The sequence below is a fragment of the Rhagoletis pomonella genome, unplaced genomic scaffold, assembly GCF_013731165.1.
Source record: "Rhagoletis pomonella isolate Grant_MI unplaced genomic scaffold, Rhpom_1.0 Rhpom_scaffold_03512, whole genome shotgun sequence".
NCBI classification, from domain to species: domain Eukaryota; kingdom Metazoa; phylum Arthropoda; class Insecta; order Diptera; family Tephritidae; genus Rhagoletis; species Rhagoletis pomonella.
In genome coordinates, this window is record NW_023462064.1 from 5,675 (window position 1) to 21,305 (window position 15,631).

Here is a 15,631-nt window from a genome sequence, read left to right on the forward strand (position 1 = left end):
GGAATGTTCACCTATAATACCAGAGTAATTATATGTAAAAAACATATTTCTAGCTGCATTTTAACATCTCATAGAAATAAAAAAATTGAGAACATAAGCGTTTTTATAAAAAACATACCAGCGCGAGCTCTAAGAAAACTTTTTTTTTTCAAAATAAAAAAAACCACGTTTCCCTTTTTTATCACAAATAGCAATAATTTGAGATAGCATTTATGAATTTCCAAAAAAAAAAAAAATGGTTAAACCACTGTAAGCTACATCTTTGGCTAGTCGCAGTGTTGCTATGTCGTCGCCAAAATACTTATCTACATAAGAATACGTGTTAAAATAATTTGACAGCTGTGGTCCGTAGCCCGTCGTTTCCAATGGCTTTGTTTCTTTTCTTTTCTAGCAGATAATTATCAGGAAGATGAAGAATGGGAAAATTGAGGGAATTGCGCTCAGAGATAGGGAAATAAAGAAATAGTACAGAAACGCAAAGCTAGCAGAAACTAGCAAGTAAACAGCTGATTGATGTATTTTACTGTTGAAAATATTGGCGCGAATTTTTGTTTATCCATTTTGACAGCTGCTAGTTTCTGCTAGAAAAATTTTACCAGCAGAAATAGCAGGAGATCCAAAAAAATAGGAGCGTAAAAACGAGAGAGAGCTGCTAGTTTCTGCTATTTTTTTTCCAGTGATAATTTTTGACAATTATCTATTAAGAAACACAGCTAATGTGTTCCAAGATATATACTTTTGGATAGAGATGAAATAATACGAGTAAATACAAGTACATACTCAATAGTTGCGTTCCAGCAGCAGTACGAATAGCAGGTTTTTACAGGATTTACAGGAACAGCTGTTTTCGCCATTAATAAACCTTATGTAAGACGTCGTGCGGGAACAGCTTCCTGTAAAATCCTGCAAATTCCTGCTATTCGTATTGCTGCTGGAACGTAACTAATACCTTTCGTTCAATACCAAGTAATTTTGCATCGATACTTTTGAACCAAATACTGAGTAGGTTTCAAAAATAAAAGTACTCGTATTGAAACCCGATACCAACTTAAATTTTGCTCCGAAATTTTTCCTCTAGGTTTATGCCTAATAAGAATCGCCCTGTGTTTTTGGCAACTTAATTGCCAGCGAAAATCAAGAATGATAGAACACAAGATTGCGCCGTCCTGGGCGTTGACACTTGTGTACCATAAGTAAACAATGAATACGGCGAAAAGAAGAACGAGTTGAAACTGCCAAAACAGTTCACTTTAAAGCGAAAAACGTGTTTTAATTTAACTAAATGCGAAAATATTGCATTTCTACGTAATCTATTAGAGAATAGGTAACATTTTAGTGCTCTCCATTGCCTTGCAGTTGAGGCTGCTTCAGCAAACGTTTTAGTGCACTCCATTGCTTTGCAATTACGGCTGCTGCATCTCAGCGGGACTGATTAGTTAACTTGCTAATGGAGGCTGCTTGGAGCAGAAGCAAAATCATTGTAAGGAAATGCTGTTAATGTAATAATAAAGAATCATTTCGGGAACGGCTTTGCCGTGGCCTATGTACACAAAATGCAGCAATTCGTCCCAGCGCTACAGTTGTATACACGCATCTTGTATCATCAAGCTGTCGCATTTTAACACACAGCACCACATTTTATTAGTTTTTACGCAGTCTTCAACTCAAAAATCACTCACAAATTGCAAATTAACACAATTTAAACTGATTTTTCACTTATAATTCAAATTTCTCTTTCGCTGATTTGTAAACAAAGGTTTATTTACAAGTTACCCCAACTGTCGAAATCGGCAAAACCAAAGTAGCGGTACCACTGATGGCGCCACCTTTGTTCGCTGCACCGTGAGCAAAAATTGCGAGAAGGCGCCAAAGTCGACATAAAGCAAAGTATTCACGCTCCAATCGCTTCGCAAAAGTTGAGGGTTTGCAACGTTTACACGGCCAATTGTTCGAGTGGAAGTGTGAAGTGGATGAATGTTCAGTACAGACGTTTTAAGGCGATGTAAAAGTCACTGAGTAACTATATTGATTAGAGTGGTTCAAAAAAACACTATTTTTGGAAATTCATAAACGCTACATCAAAATATTGTAATTTGTGAGAAAAAAGAATCACGTATTTTCTTATTTTGAAAAAAGAGATAAAAAAATTTTCTTGGGAGGTCGCGCTAATCGGCATTTTTATAACAACGCTGATGTTTTAAATTTTTTTATTTTCGTGACATGTTATAGGGTAGCTAAAAATCTTGTTTTTACATGTAATTACTCAGGTATTACTGAGGTATATTCCTTTAATTAGATACCTGGCTTGGACAGTTAGAATGGGCCTAGTCCCCGAAAAAATGCTTTCGAAAAGAGACCGCTAAAATTAAAACGTTGATACTGAACATTTTAAGCATTGTCATGGGTTCAAACTCGTTACAAGGGGGTTTCTGGGGTCGCTGAATACGCACCTAATGTCAAATTTTCAAAATTCAAAATGGCGGACCCAATATGGCGATCAGTTAAAAAAAGATTGATTGAATTCGGATCAGCCATTTTAAATTTTGAAAATATGCTGACATCGGATTCGTACACAGAAACCCACTGGTAACAAGTTTCAACCCATGACAATGCTTAAAACTTTCAGTATCAACGTTTTGATTTTAGTAATTTTTGGAAATTGGATCCGCTAATTTTAATTTTGAAAATTGACTTCAGATTCGTAATCAGCGATCCAAAAATTACCGAGTTCCGAGTTTGAACCCATCGCAATGCTTAAAACGTTCAGTATCAACGTTTTAATATAGCAGTCTCTTTTCGAAAGCACATTTTCGGGCACTAGGCCCATTCTAAGTGTCCAAGACAGATATATAATTAAGGGAATATTCCCCAATAATATCTGAGTAATTACGTGTAAAAGCAATATTTTTAGCTGCACTAGAACAAGTCACGAAAATAAAAAAATTTAAAGCATCAGCATTTTAATTAAAAACCGACTGGCGCGACCGGACGAAGCGTTTGGCTTAAAGCCTTATTTAATGAGACCATTCCCATACAAGCAATCAAAACATGATCTACGAAAAGAAAAATATAACTACAGACTTTGTCGAGCCAGACGAGTTGTGGAAAATGCTTTTGGCATTTTGGCTCAAAAGTTTCGCATATTTTTTCGTCCTATTGAAACCAAAATTAGCACTACGATACTTACAATAAAAACAGCGTGTGTTTTGCACAATTATTTAATTGAAAAAAAAAGCGACTCCCACCTATTCCACAACTTACAATCACCAGAGCCTCGAACTCAACCTTTTATTGGTATGAGTACTGATTCACGCCGTGCATCTAATTTGGCATTTTCTACTCGTGAACTTTTTGTAACGTATTTTAATAATCAACATGAGCCTACTGCTGGAACCGTTGGGAGCGAACGAGCTCAAAATACCACTGAACCTGTATTTGAATAACATGCACGTTTATAAAATAAATACAAAAATGTTTATAAAAACAAATAAATTTTATTAAATAAACACATCGAAATGAATTCCATTAAATAAAAACACAGCATTTAATTGGAAATGGGCTTGTTGCAATTCACAAAAAAAAATACTGAATTAGTTAACTTTAAAAAATTCGCATTTCCATAGTAAATAAATACATACATTCAAAATAGAGGTATTCGGGATTTGTTGTACATGCTCTTGTACAGTGTATTTGCTGTATTTTTGGTTTTGGTAAATAATGCATGTTCCATTATTATTTCAGAAATTTTCTGTTTCGTTAAAAGCTGCCGTCGTTTCGAAAAACTCTTCACTGTTTTAGAATGGGCCATAAAAAGACAATCAATAGAGTCCTGTTCAACTTTTTTTTTCTTTTCAAAATATTCAATTAACTCTCCGACAGAACTTTGTTGAGTAAATGGATGATTTTTAGCGCTTTGAGTGCGGTTTACTTTTACTGGAGCACAATCCACGCTGAAATTGTCAAGCTCCGGTGTTCCAATAATGGTTTCGTTGGATTCTACACACTCGATGTCACTTATATTTGAACTGGTAGGTGCAAAAGCAATATATGGACGGAAAGCTGTCATATGTTCAGCCCAAACCCACTTTTTTGAGTTGGCTGCTTGACCAGTTCTACCTTTGGTAGCTCGAATATATCTCCCATACGTGTCTCTCAAGTTCTTCCACCTTTTTTTATATTTTCCCCTAAAAATGTTAAAGTTGCAGGTTAAATACAATACAAACTTCACTCTCACTTTTATATATCAAACTTACCACTTTCTTTTAACTCCACTCCGATATTTTCCCATATTTTGTCTTTTTTCTTATGTTTTTGTACTCAGCGTGTGTAACATCATATAAAATGGGATTGTTATGCACGTTTTCTATTAGTTTTTCGACATCAACCATTTTTTTTCTTTGAATTAAATGTTTTTACGTTGTTTTCCTCTTCTTTGCCGCTTTCAAATCGCTGTCAGCTGCGTTTTGCATGCGTCAAAAGAGGAGAACATTGAATGTTCGAAAAATTCGCAGCGACGGAATCGTGCAAGTGTGCGCTAGCGCATTAAAATGTATGGGTAGCATTTTTGTAATTTTTGGGCAATGTGCGCTTCGCTTAACAATAACCACGTCAAGAAATCGGTTGACTAGCAACTAGAGCTGTAAAAGTAACGAAAGTTCGAATACCGGTATGTATTCGTTACTAACCCAATCAACACCCGTATATTTCGTATCGTTTACTCGTTACTTTTGATACAAGCACTTGTACCTCACAAGAATCATCGCAACAAATCTTGCAGCGTAATAGGGAATTTACATGAGGCGATTTTTCAGGCGATTTTTAGTTGAAAGCAACAATCGCCTGGTGTAAACGGCCTTTCAACTAATCGCTTTCAATGAAGTTGGTCGGCGGCCTACTTTCGTTCAACTTTTGGTTCAACTAATCGCCTGTGAAAGTTGAATCATGTAAACTCCCTATAAGGAAATGTTCGTTCGTCCATATGCATACGTGTACATTAGGGCGGGTCGATTTGGAGGGGCCCAGAAAAATTAACAGAGGCACATCGCGATTAGGATTATTTGGGTCATTTCAAGCATTTTTGCCCAAGAAACCATAGGTCGAAAATGAATTTCGAGCCAGCAATTTTTAAATTGCCTAAAATGTTCACCGTTGAAAATTATTATTTAATTTACAACAATATAAATTATTTATCAATTAAATTTTATTTAATTTTACTTTCGATTTGAGCACGATCGGCCAAGAAAAAATAATATCTCAAAATATCTTGCGTACTTGGCAGATTGAGACCACTCAAATCACAAGACACACCGAAAACACCAACATCGTGAGTAGGCATATGTTTCAAAGTATTTTCACTTTCGGTACTGGGTGATGTTGCTGCGGCTTGCGATGTAGAAGGTTCTGAATCCATAGTCTTAACTGAAATAAATTTATTTTAAAAACGTTGCCTTTTTTTCAGTTGAAAATATTGTTCCTTCCATACATTTTTCTTGTTAGTTTTTGTGAAATCAAAATAAAAAAAATATCACTCATACATTCTACGTAGAATTTTGAATTGAAAAAAACACCGTTAACACATTACCAAACAAAAAAACAAAGCAAACAACACTTTTTTTGCACAAAACCAAATTACTCCTTTTTAGCTTACGCTATGCACTTTTTTTATTATTAGTAAGTGTTTTAATATATACCTTTTAATTTTCTTAAATAGTTTATTCCTTTGTGGCTGATTTATTTGATTTTATATTATTTACTTTTAAGAAAGATCTTTATTGTTTACACTTCATTGAAATTACGCTCAAACTATAACGAACACAGTATGAAAATGAAAAAGCATGTTGTCACGCATGTCATATGTTGTATTACCAACATAATTTTAAAGAAAAATACGTTATACGTATTTAAAAATTTAAACATTAGAAATTGTTTATCAGTTTTTGTTTCATATAAATTTTATATGTTTTTATCTTTTAAGTTGAATTTTAATAAAAAAAAAATAAATATATTAAAATAAGAAAAAAATTGTTTTGTAACATGCAAGAGAGCAAATGAAAAAAAACGATTTTTTTGTCCTAAATTGAATAAAATCGATATACTTAAGTTGTGCATGAATACACATCCCTTCCCCCTAATTTTCAACGCTGAATATTTTAGACTATTTAAAAATTGAAATTGCTTTATGGGAAAGTAAAAGTTCGTGGATTTTCGCAACAATGTTGTCGATTTTCGGAAAAAAGGCGTTAAAATCCAAAAAACAGTACGGAAGCGCCCTCTGGCGGCCTTCAAAAGGAAAAAATAATGACGTAAATGGATTCATTTTAGACCTATGGTTTCTTGGGCAAAAATGCTTGAAATGATCCAAATAACCATAATCGCGATGTGCCTTTGATGCAAAAAATTTGACCCGCCCTAATGTACATACATACATATGTATACCCGCAACATATTTTTGTATCGATTCGAACAATTTGATACAATCAAACACTTGTACCTCACAGGAATCATGCATGCATGTACGTACATATACAGGCAACAAACTTTAGTATCGATACGAAAAACATACTACGTTTATACGCACGTCTTTTACCATGTTCTGACCGACAACGAAAACACTTTGAAAACGAGTTTTGGAATTGTGGACTGAAAAGGCTGTTCACACCGGCTGTTAACCCATGTTCTGACCGACATCGAAAACATGTTTTCGTTGGTAGAACTGGTTTTCGACCTAAAACATGTGTTTTCGTCCAAGTAAAATCTGTCAAGGAGTGCAATGGGGTATAGTCGTTGTGCTTGGTATGCAGTTACAGTCGCACGGCTATACTCAATCCCGACTCTTGCGTCCTCGTTCGCGCACTCTGGGCAACGTGAGCAACCCATGCGCAAGATGCGGTAACCAAGCCGAGTGGAGCCTTGGGTCACGGCAGAAAGAGAGGGAGCTTTGGTGGGGCCACTCCGACTTATTCGGTTTAAGGGCTCACTGAAGTCTGCAGCGTCTGCTCACCAGGAGGTGCGGCTGCAAGCGGGCGTCTGTCTTGGAGCAAGCGGCCCGCTATACAAATGTGTATCCGGTTGAATACCATCCACCCCAGCAATGGTTGTGCGCTGGGTTTGGGACCCGCCACGTAAAAAATATTGCGAATGAAAAGACCAAAAAAAAAAAAAAAAAAGCCTCGGATAACTGCATCCCCACACGTTGACGACCCCCGCAAACGGAACATGGACTATGAATTACGGATATGCACCTGGAATGTCCGGACCGTCTATAGGGAAGGTGCTTCTATCCAACTGCTGGATGTACTAACAAAATACCAGGCTGACATCACCGCAGTTCAGGAAATGCGATGGACGGGGCATGGCGGCAAAAAGTTTGCAGCATGCGACATCTACTACAGCTGCCATGAGACGGCGCACAAATTTGGTGTAGGATTTGTGGTTGGGCGGAGACTTCGACACCTTGTCCCCGGTTCACGCCCATCAGTGAGCGAATCGCGAAAGGCGGAAGACGAAATTTAACAACATCAGCCTAATTTGTGTGCACGCCCCGACGGAAGAGAAGGACGACGAGACTAAGGAGCTTTTCTATGAGCGTCTAGGAGAAGCGTATGAGCGCTGCCCCTGCCACGATATTAAAATCGTTCTGGGCGACTTTAACGCCAGGGTGGGCAAAGAAGGCATATTTGGTCCAACAGTCGGAAATTTCAGCCTTCATGACAACACCTCCGACAACGGAGAGAGGCTGATCGACTTCGCCGCGGCACGGAACATGGTAGTCAGTAGTACCAGACACCAGCATCGAAAGATCCACAAAGCAACTTGGGTGTCCCCTGATCAAAGAACAAAGAACCAAATTGATCATGTTGTGATAGATGGAAGATACGCTTCGAGCGTTCTTGACGTGCGCTCTATCCGAGGTGCCAACATCGACTCGGATCACTACCTTGTTGCAGCTAAGGTCCGCATGCGCCCCTGTGCAATAAAAAACGTGCGGCAGGCAACGCGACGAAAGTTCGACATCGCAAAGCTGCAGTCACAATGGACAGCCGTAAAATTTAGCAACCGACTCTCAATCCTGCTTAATCAAGCAACTCCTCATCGCCTGGACATAAATGAGCAGTGGGACTCCATATCCCAATCCCTTCGCACCGCTGCGGAAGAGGTTGTTGGTTACTACAAACCGCGCAGAAACAACTGGTACGACGAAGAGTGCCGCGCGGCTGCTGCAGAAAAATACGCAGCATACAAAGCTACCCTTCAGCCAATGGCGACACGCGCGACAATTGAGCGTTACCGGGAGAAAAGGAGGGAAGAGAGACGCCTTTCCAAGAGAAAGAAAAGAGAGGCAGAAAGGCGTGAGTGCGAAGAGCTTGAGATGCTGGCAGACAGGAACGCGGCTCGAAAATTCTATCAGAAAATAAGGCAGCAATCAAATGGTTTCAAGACCGGGGCTAGGTCCTGCAAAGATGAAGATGGAAACCTGGTAACAGATGTCCATAGTACACTTGAGATATGGAGGGAACACTTTTCATTGCTTTTAAATGGCGAAACAGATGGCGCGTTTGATGAATTAGAACCCGAACCAATGTATAGGGACGAAGCTCACGTCCCTCAACTGGACTAAGACGAGGTGAGAACAGCAATAAAGCGGCTTAAGAACAACAAAGCCCCCGGAGCCGACGGTATACCGGCTGAGCTGTTCAAAGCTGGTGGCGAAGAGTTGGTGGGGCGTATGTACCAGCTTTTAAGCAGAATTTGGTCTGATGAATACATGCCCGAAGAATGGAATCTCAGTGTACTTTGCCCAATCCACAAGAAGGAAGATCCCGCCGTTTGCGCCAATTATCGCGGAATAAGCCTTCTTAATATTGCATACAAGGTCCTGTCGACGATACTGTGTGAAAGACTGAAGCCGTTCACGAGCCAGCTGATTGGACCTTATCAGTGTGGCTTCATACCTGGTAAGTCCACCATTGACCAGATTTTCACAGCACGTCAAATCCTGGAGAAGACACTAGATAAGCAAATCGACACACACCATCTTTTTGTTGACTTTAAAGCTGCTTTTGATAGCACGAAGCTGCCTGTACGACGCCATGTCCAAATTTGGGATCCCCGCAAAACTAATACGGCTATATAGAGTGACGTTGAGCACAACCTTCAGCTCCGTCCAAATTGGGAAGGACCTCTCCGCGCCGTTTGAGACCAAACGAGGTTTTAGACAAGGCGATTCACTCTCGTGCGACTTTTTCAATCTGATGCTGGAAAGCGTAATAAGAGCTGCCAATCTGAATCGCAGCGGCACCATATATAGCAAAAGAACGATGCTGCTGGCGTATGCAGATGATATCGATATCGTAGGTCTGAAACAAAGGGACGTAACCGCACCATTTTCCAGTTTAGAAAAAGAAGCTAAAGAGGTTGGTCTAGCGGTGAACGAGGGAAAGACAAAGTACCTCCTGGCAACATATAAAGAGTCCACGCGCTACGGGACACACGTCACTGTTGGCAGATATAACTTTGAAGTAGTGAAGGACTTTATCTACCTAGGATCCAGCATAAACACCACCAACAACGTCAGCCTGGAGATCAAGCGAAGAATAACTCTTGCCAACAGGTGCTACTTTGGGCTCGGTAGGCAATTGAAAAGCAGAGCCCTCTCTCGACGAACGAAACTCACGCTCTACAAATCTCTCATCATGCCCGTCCTCTTATATGGCGCAGAATCTTGGACGATGTCGAACAAAGATGAGAAGGCTTTGCGGGCTTTCGAGAGAACTATTCTACGCAAAATCTACGGCCCTGTTTTCGTGGATGGCGGTTATCGGAGAAGATGGAATGAGGAACTGTATGAGCTTTTTAACGACATGGACATAGTTAAGCGCATAAAAATGCAGCGATTGCGTTGGCTTGGACATGTTGTACGCATGGATGACGACTCTCCGGTGAAAAGATCCTTCGACTCCGCACCCATGGGTGACAACGAAAGCAAGGGCGCCCACGAACGCATTGGAAGGACCAAGTGCAGAAGGACCTGTCTGCGCTCGGGATAACCAACTGGCGCAAATTCGCGCAGGAGAGAAGCAATTGGAAAAGCTTTTTGGTCTCGGCCCAAACCGACAAACGGTTGTAGTGCCAAATAAGAAGAAGAAGAAAATCTGTCAAACGAAAACTAGTTTTCGCTGAAAACCACTTGAAAACTCACGTTCCACTCATTCCAATCGGTGTCTGCACTAGTTTTTTCGATTATTTATCGAAGTGGAAGTCATATTTTATCATCTTTAATACGTCATCTCGGATTTATTGTTAATTGGCTATCCAAAATAAGGTAAGCATGGAAGTAAAAGGTTGTTAATAAAAAGAAATTGAAGGAAAAGTATTTTGGTTTTGTTTTTGTGTAGCAAAACTGTAAACAAAGGATGAAAGAAATGTCAACGAAAACACCAACAGTCGGTGTGAACAGCATTCAGCCCACAATCCCAAAACTCGTTTTCAAGGTGTTTTCGTTGTCGGTCAGAACATGGTATTAGTGTTTTCGTTGACATTTCTTACATCCTCTCATTGCAGTTTTGGTACACAAAAACAATACCAAAGTGCTTTTCCCACATTTTCTTTTCATTAGCAACCTCTTACTTTCATTCTTACTTTACTTTGGCCAGCAATTAACAACAAATACGAAATAGCGTATTAGAGATGATAAAATATGACTTCCACTTCGATAAATAATCGAAAAAAAACTAGTGAAGACACCGATTGGAACGAGTGGAGCGTGAGTTTTCAAGTAGTTTTCAGCGAAAACTGGTTTTGGTTTGACAGATTTTACATGGACGAAAACACATGTTTTAGGTCGAAAACTAGTTTTGGCAACGAAAACATGTTTTCGATGTCGGTCACAACATTAGTATTATTTGCAAATAACAATTTACAAAGGCTGCGTTTCTTTATACATTCCGGATAATCCCATTTCACAGCCGGAATAAACAGAATGCGTTTGAAATATACGTTAATATATCATCAGGAACGTTCTAAAGAATAAGTAAACAAACAAGTTTATCCAAACATTCAGAATGAATAAAGAAATGCAGCCAAAATGGTAAACTTTGCCGTATAAACGCTGAGTTAATTTTTTATTTGCTAATAACTAAATCGCGCAAATAAGTATTGAGCAGTGGCACTATTTGCAAATAAGCGCAAGACGCCGTCATTCTTAGGTTCATTTTCTTTTTCGATGGTCATCTTATTGCCTTTTTATAATCAAGACGTTGCCACTTTTAACTTTATTTTCTTTTTCGATGGTCATGTTATTGCCTTTTTATAATCAGGTAATATTAGAAAAAAAAAAATTTCACCGTCGAATGAACAGTGAGTTAGGTATTTGCAAATTATTTTTATTTGCAAATAGCTTACGTATAAACGTAGTAACAGTTTCGTTATCGCACAATATGTTGTGTTGTATTGATTCACGATGATGGTGCACATACGGAACATTCGAGTAACGAGTCTATTATGTGAGTAACGATTCGACACTTCGAGTCAGGGGTTGTATTCGTTACTCAGTAACGAATACATACGGTTTGCTACAGCTCTACTAGCAATCATTTGGAAAACTTCCATTCTTGGGAAGTGCAACAAAAGAAGGCTTTTTCGCTGAAATGACTTCTTAAAGAAGATTAACGGGTTGACTTCGCGAGAATGCACCACGCTTAGAACAAAATGACTTTATGGGGATGTGTACGACATCACATCACTTAAAACCGGACGGCGCAAAAACTGAAAGGTTACGAGTAATTTGTTGTTGTTATTAAAAATTTCACCTGGAAAAATGCACGATAACAAACCATTTCAAACATATACACGTGTGCAGAACACACACATTTTAACTAACTTAAGCTCTTTGAACGCTTATGTATTTTATATGTTATTAATTTCATTGTTTAACGATGAGCAGCACCTTTTAAATTTGATTACTTTCCATTAGAGAAACGAAATAGTATGTATGTATGTATGGACAATGACCGAAACGAAGATGTCCGCACGTGTGAGTAACATGTTGCCAGAGTACGTAACAAAATGAGTTGCCAGATGTTCAAAGCGTAAGTATACTGTAAAGGTAAATATGATAAGCGCTATTTTGTTATGAGTTTAATAGCTATTATGAATATTAGATGCAGAGGCAGATAATGCCAAATTTCAGTAAAACTATAATAATTATTTTTAATATTTTTATTGAGCTTTGTACCACGATTGTTTATTAGTAAAAATTTAAAAAGCAACAAAATCTAAGCGGTAGAAGTTATAGAACTATTTCGAAGATCACCACATCTCCTCATCAGACTTATTTTTTCTAGACTTCAGCAGGCATCGACACCGCAACATAGATGTGCAAAGTCAGAAGCGCTAACCACTGAGCTATGCACACCCCGTAAACTCGTGTTGCTGCTTCATTCCCTTATTCCACCTACTACCATCAAGTGCAGCTGATTTGCTGCTGCTGAAGTTTAGAAAAAAGAAGTCTGATGAGGAGATGTGGTGATCTCCGAAATAGTGCTATAACTTCTACCGTTTAGACTTTGTTGCTTTTTCAATTTTTCCTAATAAATAATCGTGGTACAAAGCTCAATAAAAATATTAAAAATAAATTGTTAACAAGCCACAATAACATTGACAAATATAATAATTATTGCTTATATGAGTTAAATATACATCACAATTATAGTAAAGTCACTTTTATTGTTGAGAAGCTCTGCTCAAAAATTCTTCTTCTCCTTTACTTCGCAACACAGAAAGATAATTCTACTGTGTGAGGGTTATAATCCCTAAGCGCGGCCGCAGGCCGTCTACGTAGATAGAAGTTCTGCTAAAAAAAAAAATGTTCTGCTTCTTTTCTTCGCAACACAGAAAGATAGTTCTACTTTGTGAGGGTTATAATCACTAAGCGCGGTCGCAGCCCACCTACGCAGGAAGAAGTTCTGCTCAAAAATACTTCTACTCATTTTCTTCGCACCACAGAAAGAGAATTATACTTTGTGAGGGTTATAATCAATGAGCGCGGCCGCAGGCCGCTTACGCAGAGAGAAGTTCTTTCCAAAAGTACTTCTGCTCCTTTTCTTCGCAACACAGAAAGAGAATTCTACTTTGTGAGGGTTATAATTCCTGAGCGCGGCCGCAGGCCGCCTACGCAGAAACAAGTTCTGCTTAAAAATATTTCTGCTTCTTTTCTTCGCAGCACAGAAAGAGAATTCTACTTTGTGGGAGTTATAATCCCTAAGAGCGGCCACAGGCCGCCTACGCGGAAAGAGTTCTGGTCAGAAGGTGTTTTTAACACTGGGCAAAGCAACAAAAAAATTAGAATTCTGCTTAGTAAGTGTTATAATCCCTAAGCGCGGCCGAAGGCCGTCTACGCAGAAAGATTTATACATCAAAAATACTACTTTGTTAGAAGGTGTTTTATACACTTGACAAGGCAACACAAAAAGGAGAATTCTGCGTACATAATACTCATAACTGCTATTAAACACATAGGCGTATATTCATAGTCGAAACTATTCTAAGTCACAACTAAAGCTATTCATAGTCGCCTTAGTTTCCACTTTTCGGGCTAAGTACCAACTTAAAATTCAGTTTCGGCTGCAGCTGCAACTAAGTCGTAACTAGGAAAAAGTATTTTATCAAATTAAGGGAAAACAGACGAAATATGTAAAAATTAAGTTGGTAGAGGGTGATTTTGATAATATTGAATAATCTCCAATTAAACTTTACAAAGATCGATCCATTGTAATCGGAAGATGAAATTAAATGCGTACAATTCGAATAAAGCTACATCACAATTTTATAATTGGAATAATTTAGATAAATTTTCAAATAATAAGTCAGTTTCACGCTAGTTCTTTGAAAGTAAATTTGTGCATAACATTTAGATATCTACTATTTGTATGTTTCACAGCATGCATTCGATAAACATCGACTTCACATCACTGCGGTTGTTCTGGCTATTTCACACAATTAACAATAAAATGATACCTTATTCTTTTGCATAATCATGCAATGAAAATAAAAATTACATAAACGGATGATCAAACTTGACATTATTTAATAAAAATATAATTTTTCCAAAATATCGTAAAGAAAAATCTATACATTTTCACACTCATTTTGCTATATCGTAAACTAGGTCGAAACTACTTAGTAGACGTCTGAAATGCGACTATGAATAGAGGTAAATTTTAAGTTGGTACTTAAATTTAAGTTGCAACTTTGTTAGTTTCGACTTAGTTGCTGGACTATGAATACGCGCCATAATAAATTAGCACTTATCTTATTCGTCTTTATAATATTCTTACGCTGCACACATCATACACAAGCTTTCAAGTTTTCAAGCTTCTTGAAAAAAATACAAGCGCATGTATGATTCACACTTGTTTCAAACAAGCCAATTCAACTCATAGCTTGAACGCAAATGAACACGGTAGTAGCTTGAGTCAAACAGGTTTGAATATAGCAGCAGCACTTGCAAATACATATGTACGTACATATTATAAACTGTTAATCAGCTTGTTACCACGAAAGGGTATTGTTATGTGTTAGTGTGTTTTTGTTTCGCTAATAAATAGTGAGATCGATATGTTTGAAGTAAATCAAGTACGAGTATGAGTTGAAATCCAACAAGCAAGCCAAGCATTTACTTGCTAGTTTCGAACCAAGCCCAGTGAATACAAGGAAGCTTTCAAGTAGCTTTCTGCAGTACATTGATACTTACAATTTCGGTCCTCTAATGAAAAACAAACAAATTTGTAAACGTGTTCCTCGTCGTTAAACAGTAAAATTAATAACACATAAAATAGATAAACGTTCAAAGAGCTCAATTTAGTTAAAATGTGTGTGTTCTGCTCACTTGCATTTGTTTGAAGTGGTTTGTTATCGTACATATTGTTGGGTGAAATTTTCAACTTTAACAACAAATTTCTCGTAAACTATGAGTTTCCTCGCCGTCTGGTTTTCAGTTTTGTGATGTGTACGATTTTGGACTCTTATCAAACACTCTTTGCTATTAAAAAAAAAAAACCTTAAAAGGAATTTCTCTGAGCAGTTCATGCGAAAACAATATTTTAACCAATATTTATGCCCATTACCATATACCACCCACATTTATACACATAAGAATACATATTTACTTTTTAGGTACATTTATCTACATTTAGGTTAATTTTTTTCGATCTGCTATTGGAAAAGCTTCCCATACTAGGAAACGCGTTGAAATGCCTATAAAAATAAGACAAAATGTCCCGACAAGTAATTTTGCAAACTTCCACATGTACCTTAAATTGTGTGCTTGTACCGCATATACGTTCAAAGTTAAAAGGCTATTTGCATTTAAATCTTTACTTCGCATCACATGTTCAAGTTTCCTCTTCTTCTTTAAACTGGTTCTTTGCACCCTCATTCCCTCACTTTTATGACGTCACAACCGGTTACTCACAGCTTGATTTGCGCAATCTTGTATTCTATCACTCTAGCGTTATCCGGCATCTTACGACTGAAAATAAAAATTCTCAACACGTAGAATTTGAGAGCTGAGAATATGAGTGAAAGTGTAAGGCTATCTGCACACTTGTCGTCCAATCATAGTTGCGTTATCGTC

General features: G+C 37.9%; 1 protein-coding gene across 1 annotated transcript; it reads left to right on the forward strand.

The window, feature by feature from the left end:
• Positions 1-2,986: 2,986 nt before the first annotated feature.
• LOC118754182 (protein ALP1-like) lies at positions 2,987-3,507 on the forward strand (the record flags this gene model as incomplete). Its single annotated transcript, XM_036489047.1, is given in 1 exon segment — positions 2,987-3,507. A coding segment is annotated over 1 exon segment (457 nt), but the record flags the coding sequence as incomplete, so codon positions are not given.
• Between the last annotated feature and the right edge of the window lie 12,124 nt (positions 3,508-15,631).